The following is an 11,783-nucleotide window of genomic DNA, read 5'->3' as shown; positions in this document are numbered from 1 at the left end:
TCAGCTGCTGGTTGGGCTGGGAAGGATTGAAAGCGAAGTCTGCGGCTCATCAACAGCTGGCTGGTGATTTGAAAGTTGTCAACTGGAATGTTTGACGGTAATTCCAAGGAGACTGAGAGTATCTCTACTTGCACATTAATCTTCTACACATCTACCATTCCAGTGTTTAATTGCTATATTGTAATTACTTTGCCACCATGGCCTATTTATTGCCTTAACTCCCTTATCTTACCTCATTTGCACTCACTGTATATAGACTTTTTGTTTTCTTTTGTTCTATTGTATTATTGACTATGTTTTGTTTATTCCATGTGTAACTCTGTGTTGTTGTATGTGTCGAATTGCTATGCTTTATCTTGGCCAGGTCGCAGTTGCAAATGAGAACTTGTTCTCAACTAGCCTACCTGGTTAAATAAAGGTGAAATAAATAAAATAAAWAAAAAACATGGAAACTATTGCATTGCAATGACTTTACCAGTCAAATTGGGTTTCCACTATATAGCACAATCACAAAGTCAAAATTGGCAATATRGTAAAAATATATAATTTAAAAAATGCTTTTTGGTCTTAATTTAAGGTTAGCAGTATGGTTAAGGTTAGGGTTAAAGTTATATCTAAAATAACATTTTAATAAGCTACATTTTAGAAATGAGAGACTTTGTGGCTGTGGTAAATAGTGAAGACCTTCAAGTTGCCAGAGAGTAGAGGGTCCAAGGTCATTCTATTCATTATATTTCAATATGTGCTGCTACTGCATTGTGGGAGGCCTAGGCAACCAAAGACTAATTTGTTGCTTGTTTCAGCAAAAGGAGCAACAAAGTTTCAACACYTTGTTTAAAATGTAAGAGTCCATGTCATAACAGAAACGGACTCATGTATTACGTTTATTGGTGGTTTCAATTTAGGAAAACTTCAAGCAGCTTTACTGTATAATCCATTACATACAGTTATGTACAGTTAAGTTACGTTGTTCACAAAGACAGACACTTTACACAGTGTGTGTGTATGTACAGTGGGGAGAACAAGTATTTGATACACTGCCGGAATCTAAAACAAAATCCAAAAATCATATTGTATGATTTTTAAGTAATTAATTTGCTTTTATTGCTGACATAAGTATTTTCATCACCTACCAACAGTAAGAATTCCGGCTCTCACAGACCTGTTAGTTTTTCTTAAGAAGCCTCCTGTTCTCCACTCATTACCTGTATTAACTGCACCTGTTTTCACTCGTTACCTGTATAAAAGACACTGTCCACACACTCAATCAAACAGACTCCAACCTCTCCACAATGGCCAAGACCAGAGAGCTGTGTAAGGACATCAGGGATAAAATTGTAGACCTGCAAAGGCTGGGATGGGCTACAGGACAATAGGCAAGCAGCTTGGTGAGAAGGCAACAACTGTTGGCGCAATTATTAGAAAATGGAAGAAGTTCAAGATGACGGTCAATCACCCTCGGTCTGGGGCTCCATGCAAAGATCTCACCTCGTGGGGCATCAATGATCATGAGGAAGGTGAGGATCAGCCAGAACTACACGGTAGGACCTGGTCAATGACCTGAAGAGAGCTGGGACCACAGTCTCAAAGAAAAACATTAGTAACACACTACGCCGTCATGGATTAAAATCCTGCAGCGCACGCAAGGTCCCCTGCTCAAGCCAGCGCATGTCCAGGCCCGTCTGAAGTTTGCCAATGACATCTGGATGATCCAGAGGAGGAATGGGAGAAGGTCATGTGGTCTGATGAGACAAAAATAGAGCTTTTTGGTCTAAAATCACTCGCCGTGTTTGGAGAAGAAGAAGGATGAGTACACCCCAAGAACACATCCCAACCGTGAAGCATGTAGGTGGAAACATCATTCTTTGGGATGCTTTTCTGCAAAGGGGACAGGACGACTGCACGTATTGAGGGAGGATGGATGGGCATGTATCGCGAGATCTTGGCCACAACCTCCTTCCAGGAAACCGATTGATCTCTGTAATTGCCAAACCAAATATTAAGTCTGCTTTTCTTGATGTATCAAATACTTATGTATGCAAATTAATTACTTAAAAATCAACAATGTGATTTTCTGGATTTTTGTTTTAGATTCTGTCTTCCACAGTGAAGGTTACCTATGATTAAAAATTACAGACCTCTACATGCTTTGTAATAGGAAACCTGCAAAATCGGCAGTGTATCAATACTTGTCTCCCCACTGTATGTACAGTACCTTCGAAAGTATTCATACCCTTTGACTTATTCCACATTTGTTGGGTTACAACCCTGATTCAAAAATGATTACATATATTTAAATATCTCCCATCTACACACAAATCCTATAATGACAAAGTGAAAACATGTTTCATATTTTTTTGCCATTTTTAGAAAATGAAATACAGAAATATCTAATTGACATAAGTTTTCACACCCTGAGTCAAAAGATGTTAGAATCACCTTGGCACAGATGTGAGTCTACTGGGTAAATCTCTAAGACTTTGCATACTGATTATTACATATATGCATATTTGCTGTAACGGCGTTCCTCCTCCTCTTCGGATGAAGAGGAGGAGTAGGATCGAACCAAGGCGCAGCTAGTGAAATGACATGATTTATTGAACACGACGAAAAACAAACTAAACTTGCATAAACAAACAAAACAAAATAAACGATGCAGACCAGACTGAACGACGAACTTACATATAGTGAAGAAGCAATGAACAGGAACAGACTACATAAAACGAACCAAACGCAACAGTCCCGTATGTTGCAACATATACACGACACAGGAGAAACACCACAACGAACACTGTGAAACAACCTACCTAAATATGACTCTCAATTAGAGGAAACGCCAACAACCTGCTCTAATTGAGAGCCATACCAGGCAACCCTAAACCAACATAGAAACAGAAAACATAGAATGCCACCCAAACTCACGTCCTGACCAATAACACATTAAAACAAACTAACAGAAATAGGTCAGGAACGTGACATTTGCACATTATTTTGTGTGGATTTGCCCAAACATAACGCTTTTGTATTCAGGATACAGTATAAAGTGAATTTCTTTGCCACAATTTTTGCAGTTTTAATTTAGTGCTTATTGCAAACAGGATTCATATTTAAAAATATTTGTRATTCTGTACAGGCTTCCTTCTTTTCACTCTGTCATTTAGGTTAGTATTGTGGAGTTACTACAATGTTGATGATGCATCCTCAGTTTTCTCCTATCACAGCCATTAAACTCTGTAACTGTTTAAAATCACCATTGGCCTTATGGTGAAATTCCAGAGTGTTTTCCTTCCTCTCCAGCAACCGGGTTAGGAAGGACACCTGTATCTTTGCAGTGACTGGGCGTATTGATACACCATCTAAAGTGTAATTAATAACTTCACCATGCTCAAAGGGATATTCAATGTCAGCATCTACCAATAGGTGCCCTTCTTTGTGAGACATTAGAAAACCTCCCTGGTCTTTGTGGTTGAACCTGTGTTTGAAATTCACTGCTCGACTGAGGGACCTTACAGATAATTGTATGTGTGGGGTACAGAGATGAGGTAGTCATATAAAACTATTATTGCACACAGAGTGAGTCCATGCAACTTATTATGTGACTTGTTAAGCACATTTTACTCCTGAACTTGTTTAGGCTTGCCATGACAAAGGTGTTGATGCTTATTGACTCAAGACATTTCAGCTTTTAATTAATTTGTATACATTTCTAAAAACATAATTCCACTTTCACATTATGGGCTATTGTGTACAGGCCAGTGACAGAAAATCTCAATTTAATACATTTTAAATTCAGGCTGTAACAACAAAATGTGGAAAAGGTCAAGGGGTGTGAATACGTTTTAGTCTGAAATTATCGACACCCTTAATAAATACGAGTAATAATGACTTTATAAAATYAATAATACAAATACTGAGTTATACTGTATGCAAAACATTTTGGTAAATTATGTATTATTTTACAGTGCATTTAGAAAGACTTGGATTTCTTCACATTTTATTGTTTTACATTTTATTGTTTTACAATGGGGGATTAAAATGGATGAATAATGATGAGTGAGAAAGTTACAGAGGGCCAAAGATCATATCTCCAAAACATGCAAACCTCTCAGCATTACCAATAACAGGGGAGGTTAGCATGTCTTCGGGGTATGATATTTGACCCTCTGTAACTTTGTCACTCATCATTATTCACGTTTCATTCAGGATTATCCATAATCATGGTAAGAACTGCAAGTCACAAGCTTGATGTAGTCATTGCATGCTAGGAATATGAAACCAAATACTAAAKACCTTTGACTACTTTTTTTATAAGAATCTTTCGGGGTGTCAATCATTTTGACCCTTACCTTTTTGAGAAAATGTGCTATTACTTGTTAAACAAAATCTCTTTCCAATTGTYTTAGTATTAAATAATATAACTTCCCAATTTTTTGGAGCATACAATACAGTATTATATATTTTATACAGTCATTATTGCTCATCTTTAAGAGTGTCAATCATTTCGGACCCTACTGTATGTATATATTTATATGTACAATATACACTGAGTGTACAAAACATTAAGAACATCTCCCTAATATTGAGTTGCACCCCCTTTTACCCTCAGAACAGACTCAATTTGTCGGGTCATGGACTACAAGGTGTTCAAAGCGTTCCACAGGGATGCTGTTGGCTGGATGTCCTTTGGGTGGTGGACCATTCTTGATACACACGGGAAACTGTTGAGCTTGAAAAACCCAGCAGCGTTGCAGTTTTTGACACACTCAAATCGGTGCACCTAGCACCTACTATCATACCCCGTTCAAAGGCACTTAAATCTTTTGTCTTGCCCAATCACCCTCTGAATGGGACACATACACAATCCATGTCTCAATTGTCCTTTATCCTGTCTTCTCCCCTTCATCTACACTGATTGAAGTGGATTTAACAGGTGACATCAATAAGGGATCATAGCTTTCACCTGGACTCACCTGGTGTTCTTAATGTTTTGTACACTCTGATTGTTTAAAGCAAAACTACCAAAACTATTGCGGATGGTGAACCTTTAAAGAAGTCTCGAGGTATTGCTCTTCTGAGTACCTTATGATAAGCTGTAGACCACACTATCTACCAAGAGATTTCTCATCTATATTATTTGTAGCCGTCTATTTACCACCACAGACCGATGCTGGCACTAAGACCGCACTCAACCAACTCTAGGCCATAAGCAAACAAGAAAATGTTCACCCAGAAGCAACGCTCCTAGTGGCCGGGGACTTTAATGCAGGCAAACTTAAATGAGTTTTACCAAATTTTTWCCAAAATGTCACGTGCAAAAAAACTCTACACCACCTTTACTCCACACACAGAGATGCATACAAACCCGACATTTGGCAAATCTGACCATAATTCTATCCTCCTGATTCCTGCTTACAAGAAAAAACTAAAGCAGGAAGTACCAGTGACCGCTCAATACGGAAGTGGTCAGATGATTACAGGCAACATCCGCATCGAGCTAAAGGCTAGAGCTGCCGCTTTCAAGGAGCGGGACACTAATCCGGACTCTTATAAGAAATCTCGCTATGCCCTCAGATAAACCTTTAAACAAGCAAAGCGTCAATACAGGACTAAGATTGAATCCTACTACACCAGCTCTGACGCTCGTCGGATGTGGCAGGGCTTGAAAACTATTACGGACTACAAAAGGAAAACCCAGACGTGAGCTGCCCAGTGACGCGAGCCCACCAGACGAGCTAAATGCCTTTTATGCTCGCTTCGAGGCAAGGAACACTGAAGCATGCACAAGAGCACCAGCTGTTCTGGACGACTGTGTGAAAATGCTCTCGGTAGCCGATGTGAGCAAGACCTTTAAACAGGTCAACATTCACAAGCCGCGGGGACCAGATGGATTACCAGGACGTGTACTCAAAGTATGCGCGGACCAACTGGCAAGTGTCTTCACTGACATTTTCAACCTCTCCCTGGCTGAGTCTGTAATAACTACATGTTTCAAGCAGACCTCCATAGTCCCTGTACCCAAGGAAGKAAAGGTAATCTGCCTAAATGATTACTGCCCCGTAGCACTCACGTCGGTAGCCAACAGATTTACAGATGACGCAATCTCAATCMCACTCCACACTGCCCTTTCCCACCTGGACAAAAGGAACACCTATGTGAGAATGATGTTCATTGACTACAGCTCAGCGTTCAACACCATAGTGCCCACGAAGGACCCTGGGACTAAACACCTCCCTCTGCAACTGGATCCTGGACTTCCTGACGGGCCGCCCCCAGGTGGTAAGGGTAGGCAACAACACGTCTGCCCCGGTGATCCTCAACACTGGGGCACCTCAGGGGTGTGTACTTAGTCCCCTCCTGTACTCCCTGTTTGCCCACAACTGCATGGCCAAACACGACTCCAACACCATCATTACATTTGCTGACAACCCAACAGTGGTGGGCCTGATCACCGACAACGATGAGACAGCCTATAGGGAGGAGGTCAGAGAACTGGCAGTGTTGTGCCAGGACAACAACCTCTCCCTCAATGTGAGAAGACAAGGGAGCTGATCGTGGACTACAGGAAAAGGCAAGGCGAACAGGCTCCCATTAACATCAACAGGGCTGTAGTGGAGCGGGTCGAGGATTTCAAGTTCCTTGCTGTCCACATCACCGACGAACTACCATGGTCCAAACACACCAAGCCAGTCATGAAAAGGGCACAACAAAACCTTTTCCCCCTCAGGAGACTTAAAATATTTGGCATGGGTCCCCAGATCCTCAAAACTGTCTGCAGCTGCACCATCGAGAGCATCCTGACRGGTTGCGTCACCGTCTGGTATGGCAACTGCTCGGCATCTGACCGCAAGGCGCTAGAGAGGGTAGTGTGTACGGCCCAGTACATCACTGGGGCCAAGCTTTCTGCAATCCAGGACCTATAAAATAGGCGGTGTCAGAGGAAAGCCCATAAAATTGTCAGAGACTCCACTCACACAAGTCATAGACTCTTTTCTCTGCTACTGCATGGCAAGCAGTACCAGAGCGCCAAGTCTAGCACCAAAAGGCTTCTTTTGGTACCAGCTTCTACCCGCCAGCAAAAAGACTGCTGAACAATTAATCAAATGGCCACCGGACTATTACACTTGACCCCCCCCCAACCCCCGATGTGTTTGTACACTGCTGCTACTCACTGTTTATTATCTATGCATAGTCACGTCACCCTTACCTACATGTACAAATTACCTCAAGTAACATGTACCCCCGCACACTGACTCAGTACCGGTACCAACTGTATATAACCTCGTTATTGTTATGTTATTGTGTTACTTTTTATTATTTTTTACTTTAGTTTATTTGATAAATATTTTCTTAACTCTTCTTGAACTGCACTGTTGGTTAAGGGCTTGTAAGTTAACATTTCAACGGTTAACAAGTCTACACTTGCTGTAATCGGCGCATGTGACAATAAATTTAAGTTGATTTAAAACAATCAAAATCAAATCTATTGCCAGCCCCTTTCAGAAGGTAGGCTATAGCCAGATGACGACGTTGTGTCTCTGGGTAGGCTTTACTTTCTTATTCTGGTAAAAACCCATTTTCAAGCTCTGTGTTGAAACACGTGTTAAGGTTCCTGCTACTACTGAGTATACCGAGTGGCGTTAAATGTATGTGCACCTAGTGGTGAAACACATAAGCTCTGTAGCGAGTGCCTGTGCTACAAAGCAATATACCCATCGTGCGGTTGTAAGTTGGTATGTCAGACCCTGCCGTATCTGGTGGGTGAACTACCACTCGTAGAAGGTCCTCGCCTCTGAACTGTGCTTCATCGCTGCCTACTTGAACTCTGGGCCTCGCTGTCCTGCGCTCTTCCCTGGGCTGCTGAACAGATACCGTATTGTTATCCTGTGTGAAACACTGTAGAGGTACTGGGAGCGCATAGATTGCAATAACCTACCATTTATCAAGGGATTCATGCCACGCTCTTCTTCTCCATCCACCATCTATTTTATCTCCACTCCCTATACTATCTCCCTTCTCTCATTATTCTCTCATTCTCTACCCTCTCTCCAGCCATGCCCTCTCTCCTCCTTAATTGTTTATTATGCATTATACGTTGAACCAAGTACATTCAGCGGTTGGGTCAGGTGACAGACCTGTTTTTTTGAAAGCTGAGCCCCTTTCTTAGCGAGGAAGGTAAGCAATTTAAGGCCCTGTGCTGAGCCTATCTTGGTTGTCAAATGGTAGCCCAGCCAGTTCTCCCTAATGCTAAATCATGCAATGAAGCCTGCCACCGTTCATCAGTGTATGTGTGTGTTTGGTAGTGTGTGGTGTTATGTGTTTATGTATGGTCGTGTGTGGACCCTTTATTTTGAGGCCTGCCTCTCCTGTGGCCAGCTGAACTCTTGTCTGACCACTCTGCCTCTCCTCTCCTTCAGCAGCCAGTCCGCCACCAGGGGTGCCAGTGCGCAGCCGTCAGCCAGAGTGAGCCCAGGGAGTCACCAGTCAGCGGTCAGGAGCCCAGTCACAGGAGGTCAGCCAGTAGTAGCCAGATGAGTGAGAGCCGGACGCCGACAGGGGCAGTCGAGGCCAGTCAGCCAGCAGTGAGCCAGCCAGGGGAGTCAGGCGACAGCCAGTGAGCCCCAGCCAGTGAGCCAGCCAGCCAGTGAGCCAGCCAGGGAGTCAGCCAGTCAGGGAATCAGCCAGCCAGGTAGTCAGACAGGGAGCCAGCCAGTCAGTCAGCCAGGGAGTCAGCCAGTGAGCCAGCCAGTGAGTGGCCATCTGTATTATTGTGATTCCATTCTATTTGATTTCTCCCAGGTATTATATTAGATAATAAACTAAAATATTAAAACTCACCTAATCCAATCAATGGCTGAAACGCATCCACACTTTCTAGATGAACCAGTACAGCTAGCAGTCAGACCACCAGCAGTAAGGGGATTAGCTCCAGGTTCAAAGTTTCTTTGAAATCCTTCGGCTTTAAATATTATTTGATATTTTTGATCATATTATTTGTTTTAATTAAATTGGAGGATGGGAAGGCACACAGCAGTACAAACAAAATAAACATAAAAAAACAAGAATAACAGGGGATGAGCTGGTTTTGACAGCTGTTTTTTCATCTGTTTGAGGAGTCAGAATCCCCCCCGCCCCAAAAAAACATCAGCCCAAAAAAACAACAACAAAAAACAATTCCACTGTAATGGGCTGATTAGGATGGGGATGGCACGCCTCCATGTTGGAAAAACAAATTAACATCATTAGTAGTAGAAATGAATTGTTTTGTCAATCTGTTGTGGAATCTGTTCAGGGGCCAGTCTGTGGTACTGTGGTTTTAGGCTGAGATAGATTAAATAGGGAAATTAGGTCTAAAGACTAATTTTGAGATAATCTCAATTATCTGCATTATAACTAGAGATAAACAAGGCATCAAAAGCCATTGCATTCAAATGAAGGGAGCGTAGTCAATATGTGGACGGTGGTCTTGTAAAAAAAGAGGGAGAAAGTTCCAAACCAACAATATATCAGGGAATAGAAGGATAAAGGATAGAGAGCTGTGCTGATTTCACCTGCTCTGGACGGCATACATTAGACGTGTACATCTAGTAAACCAGCCATAATACATGATTTACAGTAAACTTAAAGGAAAAGTAAGTAAAACATTACTCTAGAGGAGGACCTGTGTATCTATCTATACCCTCTGGACACCCAGGGAGGAAAGAGATGGGGCAAGGGGTTCAAACTGTAGTGTTTTGGATCAGTACCACTTCCTCGTCTCTGAATGGATTACAAAGATCATGGACCCTCCACCGTTACCACGTCAGCACTTTCACACCCCCTCCTCACTTCCTCCCCTTCTCCCTTTCACCCTCCCCTTTTAATAGAAAGACATTTCCTATCAAAGCCAATACTTGAAAAAGCCAGACAGATAAATAGAAATCACACATTATCTTTGAAGCCTTTTTTCATTTACTTTGCCTCTCGTAGCGTGTCTCTTATCACCGGGGGCAAATATGAGAAGTTCCCCGCTTTATGATTAGGGGAAAAGCTTTAAATAGATTATAGGACTCCATTCAAGTTGTACACAATAACTACTAAAGTATTACATGATATTAATCCTGCCATTCCATTACTGTCTCAATCACTGGGTGAGGCCTAATTACGGGGGAGTCCACTGCTGCAGAGTGAACTGAAACACACTTACGTCTGGTCGCAGTAATCTCCTTATTGCATCAACCAACTTGCCCTGTACTCCGGTCCAGAAACACTGAGAGGGAGGGAGGAGGGGGGGGGAAAGATGAAATAGAGGGGAGAAAGAGATAGATTAGAATGGCATTCCAGCGATAGTGACTCAAAAGATAAACTAGAGAGCTATTATTTTCCTTTGTTTACCAAAATAAAACCACAAACAGAAAGAAAAACAATTTGCATGAGTAAATCATTTTATTTTTATTTATATTCTCCCTCCCTTTATTTCATCAAAGTCTAAAATGTACACAGCATATACAATACAAAACATCATGAACACACACACACACACACACCACACACACACACACACACCACACACACACACACACACACACACACACACCACACACACACACACACACACACACACACACAACACACACACACAACACACACACACACACACCTCAAATCGCTAACAGATCTTGATTTTTCAAAACAATGATTTGAACACAAGTATACTGTCACGCCCTGACCGTAGAGAGCTTTTTATGTCTCTATTTTGGTTTGGTCAGGGTGTGATTTGGGTGGGCATTCTATGTTCATTTTCTATGTTTTGCATTTCTTTGTGTTTGGCTGGGTGTGGTTCTCAATCAGAGGCAGCTGTCTATCGTTGTCTCTGATTGAGAACCATACTTAGATAACTTTTCCCCACCGATGCTTTGTGGGTAGTTGTTTTGTGTTTTTTCACCCCGAGCCAGTCGGGGTGAAACTGGAGGTGAGCGAGGGGAGCGAAGCAGAGACAGTGAAGGAGTTGATGGGGAGATTGGAGGAGAGAGCTATGAGAGAGCTGCTGTGTTGGTGCATGAGGCACGACATTCGCCCTACGGAGCGTGTCCTCGAGTTGTCACCCGAGTCAGCTCTACATACTCGTCCTGAGGTGCGTGCTAGCCATCTGGTGAAGACTGTGCCAGCCCCACGCACCAGGCCTCCTGTGCGCCTCCCCAGCCCTGCACGTCTTGTGCCAGCATGGCGCTCCAGACGTCCCGTGCGCTTCCACAGCCCGGTGAGTCCTGCGCCGGCTCTAGGTACGGTTTCCCCAGTTCGCCAGGAGAACCCAGTGCGGCCTGTTCCAGCTCCCCGCACGTGCCGGGCTAAGGTGGGCATGCAGCCAAGAGGAACGGTGCAAMTGCTAAGCACCAGAGCTCCCCCACAGCCCGGTTCGACCTGTGCCTGTGCCTGTGCTCTGGAGGTGCCGGGCTAYAGTGGGCATTCAGCCTGGAAGAGTGGTGCCAAGGCTACGCACCAGATCTCCAGTGCTCCCCCACAGCCCAGTGTATCCGGTGCCTCGGCCAAGGAAGAGGCCTCCTGTATGTCTCCCCCTGGTGAGTCCTGTGCCTGTTCCCAGAACCAGGTCTCCTGTGTGTCTCCCCAGCCCGGATCCTCCAGCGACGCCCTCCAGTCCGGATCCTCCAGCGACGCCCTCCAGTCAGGAGCCTCCAGCGTCGCCCTTCAGTCCGGAGCCTCCAGAGGCGCCCTTCAGTCCGGAGCTTCCAGAGGCGCCCTTCAGTCCGGAGCTTCCAGAGGCGCCCTTCAGTCCGGAGCTTCCAGAG

General features: G+C 43.6%; 1 protein-coding gene across 1 annotated transcript in view; it reads right to left on the bottom strand.

The window, feature by feature from the left end:
- Positions 1-11,783, bottom strand: part of camkmt (calmodulin-lysine N-methyltransferase) — a 178,649-nt gene that overhangs the window by 18,439 nt on the left and 148,427 nt on the right. The window contains exon 11 of the mRNA XM_070444963.1: positions 10,184-10,225. Within this exon, the coding sequence (XP_070301064.1) occupies positions 10,184-10,225 (42 nt within the window). The remainder of the gene's footprint in view (positions 1-10,183; positions 10,226-11,783) is intronic.

This window comes from Salvelinus sp. IW2-2015, linkage group LG8, assembly GCF_002910315.2.
Source record: "Salvelinus sp. IW2-2015 linkage group LG8, ASM291031v2, whole genome shotgun sequence".
Classification (NCBI taxonomy): domain Eukaryota; kingdom Metazoa; phylum Chordata; class Actinopteri; order Salmoniformes; family Salmonidae; genus Salvelinus; species Salvelinus sp. IW2-2015.
This window is presented reverse-complemented; position numbering and strand designations above follow the sequence as displayed.